Genomic DNA, 21,390 nt, shown 5'->3' with positions numbered 1-21,390 from the left:
AAGATTCATCCGTGTAATTTCAGTACTCTGTTCCTTTGTTTGTGGACACATAACATTTTATCTGTCTATGCATCAGTTGATGGCCATTTGGTTTATTTTCACTTACTGACTATTGTGAATAACATTGCTGTGAATCTCCCTGTACAAGTTTCTGTGTGGACATGTGTTCTCATTTCTCTGGCGTGTATGGCCAGGAGTGGAATTTCTGGGTCATATGGTAACTCTCAGTTTAGCATTTTGAGAAACTGTGTCCAACTGTCTTCCAAAGCAGATGTACCTTTTTGCATTTCCTCCAGCAACAGTGATGGTTAGTTTCCCCATGTTCTCACCAACACTTGCTATTAGCTGACTTTCTTTTTTAAAATTTTTTACTTGGGAGAGAGAGAGAGAGAGAGAGAGAGAGAGCATGTGTGAGCGGGGGAGAGGAGCAGAGGGAGAGAAGAGAGAATCCCAAGCAGGCTCCACGCTCAGTGTGGAGCCCAACATGGGGCTCTATCCCACGGCCATGAAATCATGACCTGAGCTGAAACCAAGAGTTGGATGCTTAACCAATGGAGCAATCCAGGCGCCCCATTATCTGACTTTTTGATTCCAGCCATCCTAGTGGGTATGAAGTGGTTTCTCTTTGTGGTTTTGATTTGCATGTCCCAAAAGACCGATGATGCTGAACATTTTTTCATTTGCTTATCGGTCATTTGTGTATCTTCTTTGAAGAAGTGTCTATTCAAGTTCTTTACCCATTTTTAATCTGGTTGGTTTTTTTTTGTTTTTGTTTTGTTTTGGTTTTTTTGTTTGTTTTTGGTTGTTGAGGACTTTGGCTTTTATTTTGAGAGAGATGTGGAGCCGCTGGAAAGTTCTAAGCACAGAAGTGGCAGTATCACTTGTGCTGCTGTGTAGAGAAAAAGTACACAGTTTCACAGGTAAAACAGACACTAGTTAAGATACTGAGATAATCCAGGTGTGAGATAATAGTGACTGGCCCTGGCATAGTAACAGGAAGTCATGACACAGGGCCGGTTCCAGACACATTTTGAAGGGAGGGCCAACAAGATTTGCTAATGGATCAGATGTGCCCAGTAAGGCAATGCCTCTCACGCAGGGAACATGGGGTTACCCTTTACTGAGAAGGTGGATTAGTATCCTGTGGCTGCCATAACAAAGTGCCACAAACTGGGTGACTTAAAATAACAGAAATGTATTGTCTCATAGATTAGAAGCCAGCACTCCCTCTGAAACCTGCAGGGCGGGATCCTCCCCGGCCTCTTCCGGCTTCCAGTGACTGTGAGTCTTGGCGTTCCTTGGGCTTACAGCTCCATCTATCCAGTTTCTGCCTCTGTCTACGTGGCCTTCTCATGGCCTGTGTCCAAACTTCCCTCTTCCCATTTTGACACCAGTCATTGGATAAGGACCCACCCCAGTGACCTCACCCTCCCTTGATCATCTGTAAAGAGCCCATTGCCACAAGGCCCAATTCACAGCTACTGGGGTTAGGATGTCACCGTATCTTTTGGGTGACCCAATTCAACCCATGAGAGATGGGGAGGCAACAGAGGAGAAGTTTGGGGATGAAGGCCAGGAGCTGAGTATCAGGCGTCTTGAGTTTGAGATGCCTATTAGACATTGTAGGGGGATACTGAGGGGAAGCTAGATATAGGAGCCATCAAAGCATTAGTTTCAAAAAGTTAAAAATATGACTCCACAGCTCTAAAGTGAGAATGCGTCAAAGATTTATTTAAATCATTAATGAGGAACCCAGCGCGATGATAAGGCTAGTTTCAAATACTGAAGACGGAAGGAAGTATAGAGGCTGAAGACAAGCTTGCTTGAGTAAACCAGCTAATTTAGATTAAAAACTGGTTAATACTCTGTAGGGCTGTAAAACTGCAACCTCTTCTAGTTGTAATCATTTTCACCAGACAGAAATAATTTCTATCACTTACTACTGAGCAAAATTTATTTGCATTGTTCTCAGACAAGGATCATTTTACCGAGCTGTGTGTTTTCTACAAGGTAAAGTCTACCCTCAATGAGTTGTAAAAAAAAAAAAAAAAAAAAAAAAAAATCATCATCAATAGTAAATAGCAAGTTAAACAGGTGCACATTCTAGAGAATAAAAACAAATTTCCCTTGGCAGTTCTGCCAGACGACATTCAGCCTCCCACCAAGGGACCCACCACCGTCCTTACCCCTTCTTAAGTTTTGGAAAAGTTTTATTAGTCCCTACTTGTGATGATAAATTCTCTACCAGGTCAATTCTTGTGTGGTCAAGAATGATAAATTCTTGACCACACAAAGCTGGTCTTCCTGTGTTTGGCCTTGATTCACCTACACAGGTGCTGTAAGATGTGGTAATTAACATGTATGAGCCTCCTTTTTGGGCTGGCACATCTAAGTCATATGGTGCTACCCAAAGATCAAGGCCAGAAAATCAACTTGTTTGGAGATGTCATCATTAGGAATGTGAGGTTGAGCCTCTATTATGCCTGAGATTTTTCTCTCATTTGCCCTTCTATTCCTAGGTTAGGAAATGGAACCAAACTAATCTCCCTCTGATTTGCCTGCAATACCTGTGCAAATAGGGAAGTTCGTACCTTCTCAAAGACCACGGTGTCTGTCATAGCTCCCATTTGCCTTACCACTTGTACGACTAAGACATGATACACCATAGGACAGGCACCTGAGCAGTGCGGGGCAGAGGATTCTGTGGGCATTGACCCAACACAGATGCTACAACCTTGTGCCTAAGGTGGGTGGGTCATACTGAATGTATTCTCCAATGAGACACCCGCATAAAGCCTTGGTGTCAGTTTGTTTAACTATATCTTGGTAAAAAGGACTGATTTCTATTGAAACGATGCAAATAACTAAATGTTATTAAAAGAGTCAGTAGGAACTATTTTTCCTGAGTTCTGAAGCGAGACGTTCTGAGTATGTTGTGTTTGTTTACGGAAGCACAATCTACTAGAGAGATAGATCAAGCACAAAGAAAAAGGGTATTATCTGACTTCTGCCAGAAAACAGAACATGACAAAATAACACCAATGCCCTCTCCCTGCTTTTGTGGGGCTCAGGCTTTCAGCTGTAGATCTTTCGGAGGTGCATCTAACAGAGGTGGGGTGGGGGGTGGGGGTTGGTGTGTCTTGGGCCAACTTTCCGGCTGGTACAGCCTCAACACACAGTGGAGACAGCTATGAAGTGAATGCATAGGTTTTTCATCGTTGAAAGAGTTCGATAGAAAGAGGGGATGGAATGAAATCTGTTGGATTGGAAGCGGAGCTACCAGTGTGAACGCTAAGGTTTGTTAATAGGTATCAAAAAAGATACGGGGTTTGTGGGTACATACTTACCCACATATTTCCTAGCTCACTCTGTTAATTGTAAATGGAATCGCACTCTATATTATAGTCCTGAGCTACTCCCACTCGGCATCGTGTCTGAGATTCAGCCACTTGGCTCCAAGTGGTACAGTTCATTCATTGAAGCCATCGTGTGCTATTCCATTATATGGACATACATCACTTTGCCTTATTGTCCAGGGAGGGACATTTAAGGTATTTTCCCTCCCGGTATTTTTGCTACTAAAAACAATACTGTTTTGAACTTTGATGCACATCTCCCTATGAACAAGTGCAGGTTTCTTTGGCATACTTTCAGGCACGGAAGTACCTAGGAATATATCAGCTTAACCCTCGAGCTGGGAATTGGTGTGCACATGTGCACATGTATTCCTTCCTCTTAAAATAGGACTTTGACACTTCTATCCACAGGAAGCAGAGGTGTCTCATCTCTTGAATCCGGACAGGCTTGGCCAGAAGTGATGCTATGTGACTTCTGGGGCTATGGTATGAAGAGTGATAACAGGTCCTTACCAGTTCTCTTAGAATTCTTGCTCTTGGAACTTGGCCACCATCCGGCTCAGCCCATAGCCTGAACCAGCCTACTGGCCATGCATGCACCATCTTGGACATGGGCCCTCCAGTCCCCAGTAGGGATACCCTAGTACCCTAGGAGATCTGTGTGTAAAGGGAACAACTATTGTTTTGAGCTATGAAGTTTTGCAGGTGCTTTATTATGCAGCAATAGATAACTGATACACATGTCCAACTTTACTGGGTAATGCCTTATTTTTCACTAAGGTAATGGTACCACCTGACATTCCAGCCAGCAGGGTATGCATATTTCAGTTGATCTACCTTCCTGCCATCCCTGGGTTTAGTTTAACATTTGTGCTCATTTGGTGGTTTTAGTTTGCATTTTTGAAATTACTGGTGAGGTTATTGGCCCTTCCACATTCTTCTCTGCAAGGACCCTGATTATGGGTTTTCCCCGTCATTCGATTGGCTTGTCTTTTTCTTTAAAAAAAAAAAAAATTAATTTTTTAAAATTTTATTTCAAGTAGGCTCCTCACCCAACGGGGGGCTTGAACTCACAACCCTGAGATCAAGAGTCATACACTCCACTGACTGGGCCAGCCAGGAACCCCTGGCTTGTTTTTCTCTAATGGATTTGAAAGTATTCTTCATATACTCTGGACACTGAATAATTTGCAAGGTATATATGTTGCAAGTATCTTCTAGTTTTTGTTTTTGTCCATTCTCTTACGGTCTTTTGAGGAACAAGAGTTGTATGATACATACTTTCTATCCTTTTATTTTCAATCTGTGTGACTTTCTCAGATATATTTTTCTGTAAATAGTATTTAACGATATATGCCATTTCGAGAGTCTCTATCTTTTAATACATGAATTTAATGTAGTCATGTTTGTGATTACATGAATGCTTGAATTTCTTCTTGTCATCTCATATTATCTTCCTTTCTGATCATGCATTTATCTTCTCTTTTCTGATTTTTGTTGATACTGTCAGTCTTCATTTCAATTCCCCACCAACTCTGAAGTCTTCTAACAATACAAGAACTTTAGCGTGCTTTTTCCTTCCTGCTCTGACCTCCCCTTGCCATATGTCATGTTGGGCTCATCTGGGATTTTCTCTCCAGCTGTTATATGATTTTCTTTCAACCATTCCAACTGGTTTCTTTGCTGGCATCCATGTCTTACTCTTGGATACGCTTTTTGTTTTGCTAGAATCGATCTTCCAGCATTTTTTTTTTTTAATAGGCTTTGTGTATGGTGAACTTGGATGTTTAGACTGTGAAGACACCTTTATTTTGCGGTTTCACAAATGAGTTTCACTACTAGGAGTTCTAGGTTCAATTCTCTTACAATTTTGACAATTGTGCTCCCTTGCCAGTTGACAACCAGATTCAGTCTGATTAAAGAAGATCCTTCTTCTCTGCAGGTTTCTGAGCTACTCTCTTTACCCTTTGAATTCCAGAATGTCACTCTGACATGCCTCTGTGGGTGTTTTTTTCTCCACGTGTCCTGGGCATTACTTGTCATTTGAGAAGTTTCCTGTGACCATTCTCCGTGTCCTGTTCTGTGAGGTTCTCGTCGTCGTCTTCGTGAGCCTCTTACTTTTGTTCTGTGTTGTAAGATACTCCAGCCTGTCCATTTGCATCTGGGTCACGCCAGGTTGAGGACAGGGGATGCAGGCCAGGCTTGCTTGTCCTTCACTACTGGATGCCCTGGTGAGTTTGGATTGCGGTAAGCAGACATCTGTAGAGCAGAGGAGGTGTTCGTGGTGCCTGGGTGCACATGTGGTTGCGGCCCCCCTGGCAGGCCAGCCCCTTCTCCACCCAAGGGTGTGTCGGGAGGGGGCACTGGCTTCAAGGGGGGAACCTTGGCTGCAACCCTAAGCGACTCTCCAAGCCGTGGCCTCTCAACCTACAGGCTGGGTGCAGTGAAGCTCAAGCAGCAATCAGCAAGAGGACACGTGGGTGGTCAGGGCCAGCCCGCCCACTCTTGGTAAGGCCTCTGATGGACCCTGCCCTGTCTGCCCATATGAGGAGAAGACCGTATCAGCTCACAAGGACCCAGCCTTTTCCCCGGGGGGGGGTTGTCCCTCTCTTCCTGGAGGGCCTCCCCTGCAGCCACAAGCTGGGGGGCCCCTGCCAGGTCCTTTCCCCCAGCTCCCCAGCCCTCCTTCATGGTCACTGTGCTGACTGCCTAAGCTTCTCCCTGGACACCTCAAGCTCACCTCTGCCCAGACAGTGCCCCTCAGTCACCTCCACCTCAAAAATCCTCTCCCTCCCAGCCCAGGGTCCCCGCACCCCTCCGTCCGCTCACCCCTCAGGCCCCAGCCGAGGGTCCCCGTGCCACTCAGGCCCCAGTTCAGGGTCCCCTCAGGCCCCAGCCGAGGGTCCCAGTGCCCCTCCGTCCGGTCACCCCTCAGGCCCCAGTTCAGGGTCCCCTCAGGCCCCCAGCCCAGGGTCCCCTCAGGCCCCCAGCCCAGGGTCCCCGCGCCCCTCAGACCCCAGCCCAGAGTCCCCTCAGGCCCCAGCCCAGGGTCCCCGCGCCCCTCAGGCCCCAGTTCAGGGTCCCCTCAGGCCCCAGCCCAGGGTCCCCGCGCCCCTCAGGCCCCAGTTCAGGGTCCCCTCAGGCCCCCAGCCCAGGGTCCCCGCGCCCCTCAGGCCCCAGTTCAGGGTCCCCTCAGGCCCCAGCCCAGGGTCCCCTCAGGCCCCCAGCCCAGGGTCCCCGCGCCCCTCAGGCCCCAGTTCAGGGTCCCCTCAGGCCCCAGCCCAGGGTCCCCTCAGGCCCCCAGCCCAGGGTCCCCTCAGGCCCCCAGCCCAGGGTCCCCGCGCCCCTCAGGCCCCAGTTCAGGGTCCCCTCAGGCCCCCAGCCCAGGGTCCCCGCGCCCCTCAGGCCCCAGCCCAGGGTCCCCTCAGGCCCCCAGCCCAGGGTCCCCGCGCCCCTCAGGCCCCAGTTCAGGGTCCCCTCAGGCCCCCAGCCCAGGGTCCCCGCGCCCCTCAGGCCCCAGTTCAGGGTCCCCTCAGGCCCCAGCCCAGGGTCCCCGCGCCCCTCAGGCCCCAGTTCAGGGTCCCTCAGGCCCCCAGCCCAGGGTCCCCGCGCCCCTCAGGCCCCAGCCCAGGGTCCCCTCAGGCCCCAGCCCAGGGTCCCCGCGCCCCTCAGGCCCCAGTTCAGGGTCCCCTCAGGCCCCAGTCTAGGGTCCCCTCAGGCCCCAGTCTAGGGTCCCCTCAGGCCCCCAGCCCAGGGTCCCCGCGCCCCTCAGGCCCCAGTTCAGGGTCCCCTCAGGCCCCCAGCCCAGGGTCCCCGCGCCCCTCAGGCCCCAGTTCAGGGTCCCCTCAGGCCCCAGCCCAGGGTCCCCGCGCCCCTCAGGCCCCAGTTCAGGGTCCCCTCAGGCCCCAGCCCAGGGTCCCCTCAGGCCCCCAGCCCAGGGTCCCCGCGCCCCTCAGGCCCCAGTTCAGGGTCCCCTCAGGCCCCCAGCCCAGGGTCCCCGCGCCCCTCAGGCCCCAGTTCAGGGTCCCCTCAGGCCCCCAGCCCAGGGTCCCCGTGCCCCTCAGGCCCCAGTTCAGGGTCCCCTCAGGCCCCCAGCCCAGGGTCCCCGCGCCCCTCAGGCCCCAGTTCAGGGTCCCCTCAGGCCCCCAGCCCAGGGTCCCCGCGCCCCTCAGGCCCCAGTTCAGGGTCCCCTCAGGCCCCCAGCCCAGGGTCCCCGTGCCCCTCAGGCCCCAGTTCAGGGTCCCCTCAGGCCCCCAGCCCAGGGTCCCCGCGCCCCTCAGGCCCCAGTTCAGGGTCCCCTCAGGCCCCCAGCCCAGGGTCCCCGCGCCCCTCAGGCCCCAGTTCAGGGTCCCCTCAGGCCCCCAGCCCAGGGTCCCCGCGCCCCTCAGGCCCCAGTTCAGGGTCCCCTCAGGCCCCAGCCCAGGGTCCCCGTGCCCCTCAGGCCCCAGTTCAGGGTCCCCTCAGGCCCCAGCCCAGGGTCCCCGCGCCCCTCAGGCCCCAGTTCAGGGTCTCCTCAGGCCCCCAGCCCAGGGTCCCCGCGCCCCTCAGGCCCCAGTTCAGGGTCCCCTCAGGCCCCCAGCCCAGGGTCCCCACGCCCCTCAGGCCCCAGTTCAGGGTCCCCTCAGGCCCCAGCCCAGGGTCCCCTCAGGCCCCCAGCCCAGGGTCCCCGCGCCCCTCAGGCCCCAGTTCAGGGTCCCCTCAGGCCCCCAGCCCAGGGTCCCCGCGCCCCTCAGGCCCCAGTTCAGGGTCCCCTCAGGCCCCCAGCCCAGGGTCCCCGCGCCCCTCAGGCCCCAGTTCAGGGTCCCCTCAGGCCCCCAGCCCAGGGTCCCCGCGCCCCTCAGGCCCCAGTTCAGGGTCCCCTCAGGCCCCCAGCCCAGGGTCCCCGCGCCCCTCAGGCCCCAGTTCAGGGTCCCCTCAGGCCCCCAGCCCAGGGTCCCCGCGCCCCTCAGGCCCCAGTTCAGGGTCCCCTCAGGCCCCCAGCCCAGGGTCCCCGCGCCCCTCAGGCCCCAGTTCAGGGTCCCCTCAGGCCCCAGCCCAGGGTCCCCTCAGGCCCCAGCCCAGGGTCCCCTCAGGCCCCAGCCCAGGGTCCCCGCGCCCCTCAGGCCCCAGCCCAGGGTCCCCTCAGGCCCCAGCCCAGAGTCCCCGCGCCCCTCAGGCCCCAGCCCAGGGTCCCCTCAGGCCCCAGCCCAGGGTCCCCGCGCCCCTCCGTCCGCTCACCCCTCAGGCCCCAGTTCAGGGTCCCCTCAGGCCCCCAGCCCAGGGTCCCCGCGCCCCTCAGGCCCCAGTTCAGGGTCCCCTCAGGCCCCAGCCCAGGGTCCCCACGCCCCTCAGGCCCCAGTTCAGGGTCCCCTCAGGCCCCAGCCCAGGGTCCCCTCAGGCCCCCAGCCCAGGGTCCCCGCGCCCCTCAGGCCCCAGTTCAGGGTCCCCTCAGGCCCCCAGCCCAGGGTCCCCGCGCCCCTCAGGCCCCAGTTCAGGGTCCCCTCAGGCCCCCAGCCCAGGGTCCCCGCGCCCCTCAGGCCCCAGTTCAGGGTCCCCTCAGGCCCCCAGCCCAGGGTCCCCGCGCCCCTCAGGCCCCAGTTCAGGGTCCCCTCAGGCCCCCAGCCCAGGGTCCCCGCGCCCCTCAGGCCCCAGTTCAGGGTCCCCTCAGGCCCCCAGCCCAGGGTCCCCGCGCCCCTCAGGCCCCAGTTCAGGGTCCCCTCAGGCCCCCAGCCCAGGGTCCCCGCGCCCCTCAGGCCCCAGTTCAGGGTCCCCTCAGGCCCCAGCCCAGGGTCCCCTCAGGCCCCAGCCCAGGGTCCCCTCAGGCCCCAGCCCAGGGTCCCCGCGCCCCTCAGGCCCCAGCCCAGGGTCCCCTCAGGCCCCAGCCCAGAGTCCCCGCGCCCCTCAGGCCCCAGCCCAGGGTCCCCTCAGGCCCCAGCCCAGGGTCCCCGCGCCCCTCCGTCCGCTCACCCCTCAGGCCCCAGCCCAGGGTCCCCTCAGGCCCCCAGCCCAGGGTCCCCGCGCCCCTCAGGCCCCAGCCCAGGGTCCCCGCGCCCCTCCGTCCGCTCACCCCTCAGGCCCCAGCCCAGGGTCCCCTCAGGCCCCCAGCCCAGGGTCCCCGCGCCCCTCAGGCCCCAGCCCAGGGTCCCCGCGCCTCTCCGTCCGCTCACCCCTCAGGCCCCAGCCCAGGGTCCCCTCAGGCCCCCAGCCCAGGGTCCCCGCGCCCCTCAGGCCCCAGCCCAGGGTCCCCTCAGGCCCCCAGCCCAGGGTCCCCGCGCCCCTCCGTCCGCTCACCCCTCAGGCCCCAGCCCAGGGTCCCCTCAGGCCCCCAGCCCAGGGTCCCCGCGCCCCCTCCGCCCGGCCGCCCCTCCCTCCCTCCCCGGCCGGCGCCCCTCAGCCCGCCCCTCCCCCGGCGGCGCGCGTCATGGCGGCGGCGGGCGGGGCGCGTCTCGCACGCAGCGCGCCGGGCGGAGCGCTCGCCGCATTGTTTGCTTCGCTGGGGAGCGAGCGAGCGAGCGAGCGAGCCGGCCCGGGCGTCCGACCCTCCCCGCGCCCGCGCCCCGCGCCCCGCCGCCGCCGCCGCCGCCGCCGTCGCCGCCGCCGCCGCCGGCCGAGCCGCCCCTCCCCGCGCCGGGCCTCCCCGCCGGGCCCCGCCCGCCCGCCCCGCCCGCGAGAGCCCGAGAGCCCGCGAGCCCGCGGCCGCCGAGCCGAGCCGAGCCGGGCCGGGCGCCGCCGACAGGAGCCCGCGCCCAGAGCGGCGGCGGGCCGGGCCTGCGCGGCCGTTGGCGGAGGAGCCGCGGGCGCCATTAGCGCCGCCTTGGCCGCGCCGGCCCCCCGCGCCCGCCGCCGGGCTCCCGCGGCCGCGGCCCCGAAGGTGAGTGGGCGGGGGCCGGGGCCGGGGCCGCCGCCGCCGCCGCCGCCTCGCCTCGCCTCGCCTCGCCTCGCCCGCCGGCCTCTCGGGTGCCTGTGCCGACGCCATGTTTGGCGGCCGCGGCGGGCGGCGCATTGTCCGCGGGCGGGCGGGCGGGCGGGTGGGCGGCCTGAGGGCGGCCTGGAGGCCGGGCCGGGCGGGGTGGGGGGGGGGGGAGGAGGGAGCCGAGGTGGCGAGGAGGCCGGGGCGGGGAGATCGGGGAGATCGGGGAGGCCGGGGTGTCGGGGACGCTGGGCGGGGAGGCCCGAGAGTCCGGGTGTTGAGGTCGGGCTGTTGAGGAGGCCGGGGTGCCGGGGAGGCCGGGGCCCCGGTGTCCCGGAGGCCGCCCTGTGCCGGCCGCCGCGATGGCGGGCGGCGGATCGGGACCCGGCGGCCGGCCCCCCGCGTGTGGGCCGGGGGTCGGGCGCGGCGGCCCCTCTGCCCCAGAGTCGGCGTTTTAACGCGGCCGGGAGTCATTGTGCCCGAGCGGGTCGCATTATGTAACAGATAGAGGCGGTTTGTCTTGCCAAGACAGGAAACTCCCTGTAACAGGGCCGGACTTTAAACGTTTCCCAGCAGAGAAGCCGGGGAGGCCGCGCGGGTCTGGCCGTTGGGCGGTGGGGGGCCCCGGACCCGGCTGCAGGGACAGCCCGTCGTCCCTTCGTCCCTCTGGCTGTGGGGAACCGAGCCCTGCTCGGCTCCCTTGGGCCCTGGTCGAAGGAGAAGTGAGCGCACCGAGGTGTGATTCGGAGAAGACGCAGCCCCTGTTAGGGCACACTTGAGTTTTGACACAACTCCGTCCGCCCAGGAAACTGCCACGCCCATCCCGAACGTTTTCGTCACCCCGAAGGTTCAGCCCTGCCTGGGTGGGCTTGGGGAATTAGGGTGGCGTATGCCCTTTCGGGCTCCGCCAGGCGCTGCCCCGAGCGCCTCGTGGGAAGCCGGGCAGTGTTCACACCGGCCGGAGCCGGCTATGATCCTGCCCCTGCTTTAGCGGGAGCAGGGCCGGGACCGGTGGAGTGGCTTGTTCCCAGCCAGGCAGGAAATGAACTGATTTGAAGACGTTCGCTGCTCCTTAGCGCGCAGGCCTCCTCTCTGGTGGCCCAGGCGGCCTTTCTGGGTGTATTTCACTGGATTCCGGCTGGAAAGGCTTCTTGTCCTCGCTGACCACCCCCTGGTGGGACTGCTTGTCCCTCTGCAGAAGCGCCAAGTGTGCTTGGAGCCACATGGCGGTGACAGAGGGTGTCGGGAAGCCAGGAGCCGTGAGCAGCCGGTCACTCGGTGCCACCGCCTGCCCTCCTTCCCCGTCGCGGTTCCATCTTCAGACGCTGGAGCTGCCGTGACCGCCGTTAGGCGAAGTTGGTGTGCAGAGTGGTTGAGGGGCCCATCGGGAGAGCGTGGGTTGCGGAGGCTGGTTGCACTTAGAGCTTCCTGGTACTTTGGCGGCGCGGAGAAACTTACGAGTTTGCTTTTCATCCGGTGAGTAGCCGGTTGTCACTTGGACCCCACGACCCCATCTCAGTAATGACGTGCAAAGTCGTCCGTCCCCGGGGGCGTTAGGGTCCCCTCCGTGTAGGCTGTGGTGCTGACACCCCGGGGGCTGCACCCAGCCCCCTTCCCAGGGCACTGCTGGTGCAGGACTGGCTGGTCGGTGACTTTGTGGCCCATTTCTGGGGGGCCCGGGGTTGAGTGGGCGCCTGGAGACCCCTGCCATGCCAGGTGAGTTGGGTTTTGGCCGGCCAGAGTGTTTTCCGGGCCTGTCCTTGCAGGGAATTCTTGTTAAATTTCAACGTAAAACGTCGGTTTGTATTTGACAAAGATCAGAAGGGTCTGTCTTAAAACGCGCATTTAGGGTTTGCTGGGATTGCCTTTTGGGGCTTACCAAGCGCTCGCTCCTTGAGGACTTTTCTGGAAGATCAGCTAGGCCGCCTTGAGGCAGTCAGGTCCTGGGGGCGCCCCCTTGCCGGCTCTCCCAGTCTTGGCGTGTGTAGCAGTGGGCCTGGGGCTCCACTGTGGAATGTTCATTTGTAAGCCAGTCGCTTAAAGTCATCTTGCTTCCTGTCAGTACAGTGTAGTTGTTTGGAGGGAGGAGTCCTCGGTCCTGGCCATCATTTCCCAAGGTGACAGTTGGCTTGGCGGGTGGTGGTCCAGACCCCGGAGTCTTCACAGGAGGGAGACTGAAAATAGACTCGGTTACTGAGTCGGAGGGTGGAGCCCTGAGAAGAGCAAGTTCTCCTAGAGCTCCGTGGCCAAGATTTCAGGCACCTGAGCCCCTGCTGGCCACCCCGGGGTGGGGGTTCCCCGGGCAGCGTGTGGTTCTCAGGGGCGGCCCTCAGTGTGGCGCGAGGGCAGAGATGCCCCCTGTGGTATATGGCACGTCTCGTCTGGGTGTGCCGGAGGACGAGGAGGGCACGGCCCGGTGCCCCCGTCGGGGCGGCAGCTGAGGAGTGGCCTTGTGGGGGCGGGGCAGGCTGGCTGGGCTGCGGGGGGTTTCTGTGGTGGTCACTCTGGAAGCTGGGCGGGGGCCTCCCCGGGTGAGGACGGCCCCCCAGACCAGTACGGGGCTCCTCTCTCTGGTCCCGGTGTGCTCGAGTCACCCTGTATCTCCACGTGGGTGTGGAGGGCGCGTCGTGGAGAGGACGGACGGCTGTGCTCTGTGCTCTCACCGCCTAGGCTCCCGGCACCCAGCAGGGGTTGTTGCACTGGGCTGCAGGGGAAGACCCTGCGAAGGGGAGTGTTGGTCAGGGGTGAAGGAGCCGCCGAGCACGCTTGCCTTGCTGTCCTGACTTTGGCGCCTGCTGGGGTCCAGCCCTGTGTGTGGGCTTCTCTGGGCTCAGGGCCGGGGCTCCCTGCTCGTGAGGGATGTTGCAGTCATCGTGGTGACCTGTCAGCTGGGTCCAGGAAGGTGCTCGGCGAGCTGTGGGAATCACAGGGCGGCCCACAGGCTCTTGTCCCTCTCAGAGGCTCCTCCTCACTCCTCGTCCTCTCCTCTGGTCCGGGAGGGACCTGGTGGGGAAGGTTGTTGGACACGATCGCGAGTCCCGGGGACGAGTGATCTGGGACTCCGCAGAGAGGTGTTAGCTGGGAGTTTCGTTGTGATTTAGCTTGGGTTGGTCGGTTAGCTCTGCCCCCGGCGCGTCTGGTGGTTTTCTCGTCCCGTGTCTTCTGCACGGAGCTAACTTGGCCTTTCCCTCTGTTTTAGGGAGTCAGTACCAAATGAGGAGGAAAGGACGATGTCATCGCGGCGCTGCAGCGAGACACCCTTCCTCCCCGTGCAGTACTAAGCACTCCCCGACGCGAGAGACCCTGACCTACGCGCAGGCCCAGAGGATGGTTGAGATAGAGATCGAGGGGCGCCTCCATCGGATCAGTATTTTTGATCCCCTGGAGATCATCCTGGAAGATGACCTCACGGCTCAAGAGATGAGCGAATGCAACAGCAACAAAGAAAATAGCGAGAGGCCACCGGTGTGCTTAAGAACTAAGCGCCACAAAAACAACCGAGTCAAAAAGAAAAACGAAGCCCTCCCCAGTGCCCACGGCACGCTGGCCTCGGCCAGCGCGCTTCCTGAGCCCAAGGTGCGGATCGTGGAGTACAGCCCGCCGTCCGCCCCCCGGAGGCCCCCGGTGTACTACAAGTTCATCGAGAAGTCGGCCGAGGAGCTGGACAACGAGGTGGAGTACGACATGGACGAGGAGGATTACGCCTGGCTGGAGATCGTCAACGAGAAGCGCAAGGGCGACTGCGTGTCGGCCGTGTCGCAGAGCGTGTTCGAGTTCTTGATGGACCGCTTCGAGAAGGAGTCCTACTGCGAGAACCAGAAGCAGGGGGAGCAGCAGTCCCTGATCGACGAAGACGCCGTGTGCTGCATCTGCATGGACGGCGAGTGCCAGAACAGCAACGTGATCCTCTTCTGCGACATGTGCAACCTGGCCGTGCACCAGGAGTGCTACGGGGTGCCCTACATCCCCGAGGGCCAGTGGCTCTGCCGACACTGCCTGCAGTCCCGGGCCCGGCCCGCCGACTGCGTGCTCTGCCCGAACAAGGGAGGTGCCTTCAAAAAGACGGACGACGACCGCTGGGGCCACGTGGTGTGCGCCCTGTGGATCCCGGAGGTCGGCTTCGCCAACACGGTGTTCATCGAGCCCATCGACGGCGTGAGGAACATCCCCCCGGCCCGGTGGAAACTGACGTGCTACCTCTGCAAGCAGAAGGGCGTGGGCGCCTGCATCCAGTGCCACAAGGCAAACTGCTACACGGCGTTCCACGTGACGTGCGCCCAGAGGGCCGGCCTCTACATGAAGATGGAGCCCGTGAAGGAACTCGCGGGCGGCGCTGCGACCTTCTCTGTCAGGAAGACCGCTTACTGTGACGCCCACACGCCCCCGGGCTGTACGCGGCGGCCTCTGAACATTTACGGGGAGGTGGAAATGAAAAACGGTGTCTGTCGGAAAGAGAGCTCCGTCAAGACGGTCAGGTCCACGTCCAAGGTCAGGAAGAAAGCAAAAAAGGCGAAGAAGACGCTGAGTGAGCCCTGTGCGGTCCTGCCGCCCGTGTGCGCCCCGTATATCCCCCCTCAGAGGTAAGTGCGTGCCAGCGTGGGATAGAGGAGGAGCCCGGAGGGGGGGGCCGGGGCGCGGCGCGGCTGTGTCAGAGGATCGCGCGCCTTCTGCTTACGTGGCTCTCCGCTGGTCCCTGCCACGCGGAGCTCGGGGAGCCCAGGGCCACGCTGACTGCAGTAATTAGGGTCGGGGGGGCCCCCGAGCACCGCGGGTGCGGTCACCACCTTTGACGCCATAAGATGCCGGTCCTCGCTCCGCTTCCCCACTGAGTTTGAGAACCTTGTGGTGCTTTATTTGGCTTTGTTATTATTATTGTATATTTTTTAACCTTTGTTTTTATTTTTGAGAGAGAGACAGAGCACGAGCAGGGGAGGGGCAGACAGAGAGGGAGACACAGAATCCAAAGCAGGCTCCAGGCTCTGAGCCATCAGCGCAGAGCCTGACGTGGGGCTCGAACTCAGGAACCGCGAGATCGTGACCTGAGCCAGAGTTGGACGCTTCACCGACTGAGCCACCCGGGCACCCTTTATTATTGTTTTTTAGTGTTTACTTATTTTGAGGGAGAGAGAGAGAGACCGAGAGAATGAGAGAGAATGAGAATCCTAAGCAGACCCCACACTGTCTGAGCAGAGCCTGACACGGGGCTCAGTCTCACGGACCATGAGTTCGTGACCTGAGCCGAAACGAAGACTCAGGATGCTCAACCAGCGGAGCCACCCAAAGCCCCCTAGAACCTTGTAGCGTTTAAAATGAATCTGTCGTAAAGTGAAGGAGGGTAAGACAGACAGGCGCGGAGATCGGAGTGGGGCTGACGGGAGCTTCACGGAGGGAGGCGCTGGTCTCCTTCCTGTTGTGACAGCCTTTCTGGGTCTCCTGACCGTTTCCTTCGCGGTGTGGATGTTGCCCGGTCCGTGTAGGGCTCTCCAACAGAGCAGTCTGCAGTGGTCGAGGATCGCAGCGGTGGGGGGGGGGGGGGGGGTGTCTGCGGTAGTGGGGGGTTCGTGGTAGTGGGGTCAGGCCCTTGTCCTTGCTCTTACACGTGTCACAGAGGCCAGTCCCCACCCAGCTGTGCCCACTTTTGTCCCTGCCCTTGTTTCCTCCTTGCTCCTCCTGCTGCCGACTCGCTCTTACTTCGTTCGGAATGTGAGGTAAGTGGTTTGGTCTTATGCCAGAGCCTGAGGGTGGGACAGCAGACCCCTCGCTCAGACACTCCTTGAGCTTTGAGGCTGCAGCACGCTTGATAATAGGGCACGAAGGCTTTAAAACCCTTCGGTGAAGGAAGCGAAGCGTTGAGGTGGTGAAGTCCGCCCCGAGAGCAGCTCGTGGGGTACCTGTTGTTGCTGGACTGCGAATCGTTGGTGAGTGAGTTGCGTGGGAATCGAACCTGCGCATCTCACAAATTGAGCGTATGACAGACTCGCGGGTGTTTCAGTTGTTGAGAAGTAGAACATTCAGCATATCGAAGGGTAGCTTTTTGTGTCGTGCTTCTGTGTATCTGCGGTGGGAACACCAGCACGTTGCGATTGGACATCGTAATGTGGTTTTAACGGGTCGTGAGTTTCGTCGAGCTCACCGGTTCGGTTGTAAGGTGCAGTGGGACCTTACGTTGGAGTGCTGTTCGATCCCAAGACTCTGGGCACTTACTTTGTATTAAGAGTTAGAGGTGCGTTTTTTTTTTTTTTTTTCCCCCAAGTGAAGTTTTATAGAGCAGCACATACTTCTCGTAGAATCGGTAAATTCAGACAGAAGTGACCAAAACTGCTCGTCCTTCTTATCCGGAGGAAACCATTGTTGAAACCAAGGTGTGTCTTTGCAGATCAGTCAGCTGGACTTTTAAAAAACCATTTCACTTGCGTTTCTACCTGTGGGGCAGAGAGTGTGAGATTTGCATCCAGAGCTTCTGTGGAAGAGCCCCGGGTCTTAGCGTTTGCTGTAATGCAAGTAAATGAAAGGGAAGCCACGTGACCTAACAAATTGAGAATCCAGAAGTGTCTGGTCTCCCTTGGCTGTGCCCAGCGCCTTGTGGTTGCCCGCTCCTGATGAGCGGTGCTGAAGAGGGGCTGGCCTGTGGGGCTGCTGGGCCACTTGCAGGAGAAAGCATTTCCAGTTGGAAAATGTGGGTGCTCGCAGGTCCCGGGTGACCAGCCTGACGGACAAAACGCCGGCTTTGGATCTGAATCTTTGAAAGCGGGTGATGTAGTTAATAAACCACGTACTGAAAGTGTAGTCTGGCCCCTGTTTGTTTCTTTCTTTTCTTAATTTAGGAATAAAATTGGTTTCGGTTTGGAGTAGAGATAAAAGATGTGGCTGGGGAGAGATTCGTGGCCTTGCCGTGTGGCTCGCCCAGACCTGCTGGGCGACCTTGATGTTTTGGGCCACAGCACCATCCTTGGAAGGTCTTCTGGTCACCCTTAGCCAGTTGGTAAGCTGTTGTTGGACCACCCTGTGGGTGGTCAGGGCAGGTGCTGGGGTGGCCCAGGCTCGCCAGCCGCTACGCTGATCCTGCCGTGGCCCACGGTGTGGCTGGTCTGGTGGCCCCCGTTCCTGGGGGCGTGCGGGAAATCCCACTCCCCTCCCTTTTTGCCTTCCCTTCCAAGAACGATCAACGTCTTGGCTGTGCTGTTCTAGCTCTTGAGTAGCCGCTTTTCCGATTAGATCCTTCTCTGGTTCCTCCTCCGTTCCTCGCTGCTTCGTGGGGGAGGGAGGGACCGGTTGAGGCTTGTGAGGCGAGGGTGCAGGTGGGGGCGGTCAGGGACTCACTGAGTTGCCCCAAAGCTCCAGAGCTGGTAATTCTCTCTTGTTGCCCTTTGGTGGGAGTCGCTCTTTATGTGTGGAGGAGAGAGGCCTCTAATGAGCAGAGGCTGATGTGCTGTGTTGGTCCGGACGTTAGCCTGGTCCTCTCGGCCACTTGGGTCGTTTACGTGTGCGTTGCTCGGGGCACGTGCGCACCTAGTGAGTTACCTGAGTCAACGAGAAGGGTGGAGGGAGGATCGGGTCCACAGCCCAATTTCCTGGAGGGTGCCGCGCCCTCAGACACCGGGTGAGGACGGAAATGGGAGAGTGAATGCTTAGTAGCCATTCGACCGAGGAATTTTATGTTTGCTGAATAGAACTGTGGAAAGTCCGGACTTGAGTTTTGTATGTCTTTTTTTCCCCACGTTTCTGGCCCTTAGCGTGACTGTAATTTAGAAAAGTTCTGTTGGGCTGTGGATTGGCGAAGTGAGGGAGGGGGTGGCTCGGCCCTTCCGGGCAGGTGGAGGCCCTGCTCTGGCCACCCCACAGCTGCACGGGCCCCTGGGTTTGCCTCCTGGACGTGGTGCCGGAGGCAGGTCACGACGGTGCCCCGGCCGGCATCGGGGGCGTCGGGGTCCTCGGGGGAAGGGCCTGCGTGGTGTCTAAAGCAGCAGCTGCTCTGGAAAGAAGCACCGAAAACCAGACCGGAAAGCGAAGCGTTGGGTTTGTGGATCGAACGCTACGTGGAAAAGCAGGGCGGTCGTCTTTGCCCCCCGCCGCTCGGAAGCTGGCACGCTGAGAAAGCGCCGCGGTGGTGGGCTTCCCACGCGCTCTTCGAATATTCTCGTTCCCACCCGCCGTGACTTCATGAAGTGGACTTCCCCGCTTTCCTTGGATGTGAATTCAGATGGAGGCGCTGGGCGTCTCATCCCGTGAGTACGTCCGCCCCGGGGTGCGGCTTCCCCCCGGCTCCGGGCGCCGCGGCCTGCGGAGGGTGCTCTTCCCGGGAGGCAGGATTGCGGCTGCTGTGCAGACTGGTTCTGACCACGTTGCCGGGGCGGGTGGGAAGAGTTCTGGTGAGGACTCGGTGTTTCCCGGCGTGTGGGCAGGTGTTCCAGCACCTTGTGCTCTCGAGAGCAGCGCTGCGGGCCGCGGTCCACGGTCGCCCGAGCGTCTGGATACTCCGGCCTGTGCCCTGGGCGGCCCCTGCCTCTCTGGCCCTCGTCCTGGGTGCCTTGCTCGGTGGTGGTCTCTGCAGGGAGCTGCTGTGCTCTGCGCGTGCGTCCTCGCCGTCTCTCTGGGCCTGGGTCTCTCCCGCAGCGTCCCGGGCCTGCAGAGCGGGCGCTCAGTCCGTGGGAAGAACCAGCCGGAGTAGCGACTTTGGTCCTTTCCGTTCACATGCCTTGTGTTTGCTCACTTTGGGCAGAAACAGGATTGAAACTTATTAGAAGTTTTCTTTAATACTAGCCATGGACGAATGCCACCCATTGTCACCACTGCCCCAGCCTGGGCGTTACCTAGGCTGATAAAGTGCAAAATGTGAATGGTGCGCACGCCGAGTCCGGACCCGTTCACCGCAGCAGGTGGACGGATGGTGTCAGGACTGCTGATGGGGCCTCACAATGGCGAGCTCTCCACAGGCACATGTGGAGACCGGATCGGGTTGGGGGGGGGGGTCATCATTTCAGTTTTTTATTTGGAAATAGCTCTAAATTTATAAAATGCTACAAAAATAAGAAGGAGAGAGACACTCAAATCCCAGGGTTCACCCTGTACACAGAGGTGGCCCGCGTGTCCGCACGTGTGTGCCGGGACAGGGCCAGCCTCCGGGCGAGCACATGGTGGGGCTCGCTGTAGCCTCCCTGCCCTCCATTCAGGCCCCGTCCCGGTCAGGCTGGCCGTCTGTGATCTGGATGCTTCCGGAGCTACTTGAAGGTTCTGAGAGTGGTCATTTTTGGAGAAGACAGCCCTTCTGCCTTCGCAGAGCCAGTGAGCATTGTTCTGGGTTTGTCTGGTGTCCATGGAGGTGCCGTGTGCCCCCCCTCCCCTCGGAGGTAGTGACATCCCCTGCTTCTCAGTGACCAAGGTGTTGCTGGAGCCTCCATGGGACAATTTCTGCTTTTGTGTTCTCCTGGCTCGCGGCCTGAGGTCTGGGAGGCCCTTGGAAGTGGCGCCAGCTGCCCGATACCTCTTCACACTGGCCCAGGGTCCTGCCTGTTGGTCCTGTTCCCCAGGAGGCCCGGAGACGACCACCTCAGCCCTCCAGTTTCTCATCAGTGGGCTCCTTCCCCTCTCCTGACCTTGTGATTTCAGAGGTCTGTCCAGCAGGACCTGGATGGGTGGGAGGGGAGCATCTGGTGGGTGGCCCAGCTGGCTGTCACTGGCAGCCTGACCTTGGGGAACTCGGCTCTTGGTTAGTTAGCTGCAGATGGCCACCTCACCGTGACCTTGGGTGACACGTGCGCCCCAGCCATTTCTGGGCTTTGCGAAGGGGTCCTGAGAGAAGGGTCTTGACCTGTGTCGAACCGTGCAGGAGCTTCTCCTGGGAGCCACATGGTGCAGAACCACTTCCCTCCCAAGGCAACTTCTGGCCTTTTCAGGTCACAGGGGTTGGATTTCACTCTTGCCACCTTGACCTCCATTTGACCTCTGAGCTGTTGCGAAAGTGAGTTGTGTCCCTTGTAAGGACTCAAGACCGTGTTCTTTGGGAGGGTGGGATCCAAAATCGCACTCTTCAGGGATGGCCCCGGGGCGTCACGAGCTTTCAGTGGCTGCCACGTGGAGGGAAAGTAGCTTTTTAGTTGCATTTTTTTTTTGTTTCCCACAGTTTTTATATAAAAAGTTTTAAAACCAAATGAGAGGGGCACCTGGGTGGCTCAGTCGGTTAAGCGTCTGACTTCGGCTTAGGTCATGATCCGGTTCATGAGTTCGAGCCCCACGTCAGTCTCTGTGCTGACGGCTTAGAGCCTGGAGCCTGTCTCGGATTCCGTGTCTCCCTCCCTCTCTGCCCCTCCCCTGCTCATGCTCTGTCTCTCTTCTCTCTCTCTCAGAAATAAACATTAAAAATAATTAAAAGAAAAGTGGAGACTAACACGCGTGCTTATCAAATGTAGCATTGAAAAAAAAAGAAATGACGTTAAAGGAACACTTCCAAGTCCCTTTGGGCCCTTCCACTTCCACCCCTCACGGCAGCCACTTATTGTGAATCGGGGTGACTTCCTCCGGTCCGTATTCTGGTCTTTGTGCAAATATGGCCTGCTACTGGTTTGCACGCTGACTTTGAACACAGTGCTGTCGTGCGTCTCATATTTTGGTGTCACCCTGGGTCTGGAGGTGGGTGGGTGGCATCACGGACGACTACGCTGCTGGTGTGGGAGTTCTCTTGGCTGGCTTCAGAGCCAGGCGTTTTTGGGGACTGGTGCGAGCTGGTGTGTCCCTCTCGGCTGCAGCCTGCAGGGACGGCGGGGGTTGTGCGCGTGCGCGTGGCCGTGGAGGCCTGCGTGGCGACGTGGCTACGCTGTGCTCATTGCGGATCTCCACTTCTCTTTCCCTTGACTTCTCATTCTTATTTAGGTCTGTAGAAAGTTTTTTAAAAAAAATGTTTACTGATTTTTGAGGGAGAGAGTGTGAGCAGGGGAGGGGCAGAGAGAGAGGGGACAGGGGATCCAAGACAGGCTCTGAATTGTCAGCACAGAGCCTGGTGTGGGTCTCGAACCTTGAACCCTGAGATCATGACCTGAGCCAGAGTCGGACGCTAAACCGACTGAGCCATCCAGGTGCCCTTGTCTGTAAAAAGTCTTTTCAAATTTGGAAATCTGCAGAGCAGGGAGAGCCTGCCCCCAAAAGTCACTG

At 59.1% G+C, this 21,390-nt stretch overlaps 1 protein-coding gene across 6 annotated transcripts in view; it reads left to right on the top strand.

Moving 5' to 3' along the window:
• The first annotated feature begins 10,135 nt into the window (after positions 1-10,135).
• BRD1 (bromodomain containing 1) overlaps positions 10,136-21,390 on the top strand; it is a 42,495-nt gene continuing 31,240 nt past the window's right edge. For 5 of the 6 annotated variants that reach the window (XM_043563010.1, XM_043563008.1, XM_043563011.1 and 2 more), the window contains exons 1-2: positions 10,137-10,206; positions 13,445-14,825. In XM_043563010.1, the coding sequence (XP_043418945.1) occupies positions 13,459-14,825 (1,367 nt within the window). In that variant the 5' untranslated portion in view covers positions 10,137-10,206; positions 13,445-13,458. Of the gene's footprint in view, positions 10,207-13,444; positions 14,826-21,390 lie in introns of all 6 variants that reach the window. The other variant, XR_006294570.1, reaches the window with a different exon arrangement.

This window comes from Prionailurus bengalensis, chromosome B4, assembly GCF_016509475.1.
Source record: "Prionailurus bengalensis isolate Pbe53 chromosome B4, Fcat_Pben_1.1_paternal_pri, whole genome shotgun sequence".
In the NCBI taxonomy this organism is placed as follows: Eukaryota; Metazoa; Chordata; class Mammalia; order Carnivora; family Felidae; genus Prionailurus; species Prionailurus bengalensis.
The sequence above is the reverse complement of the archived record's forward strand: the minus strand, read 5'-3'. Positions and strand labels throughout refer to the sequence as shown.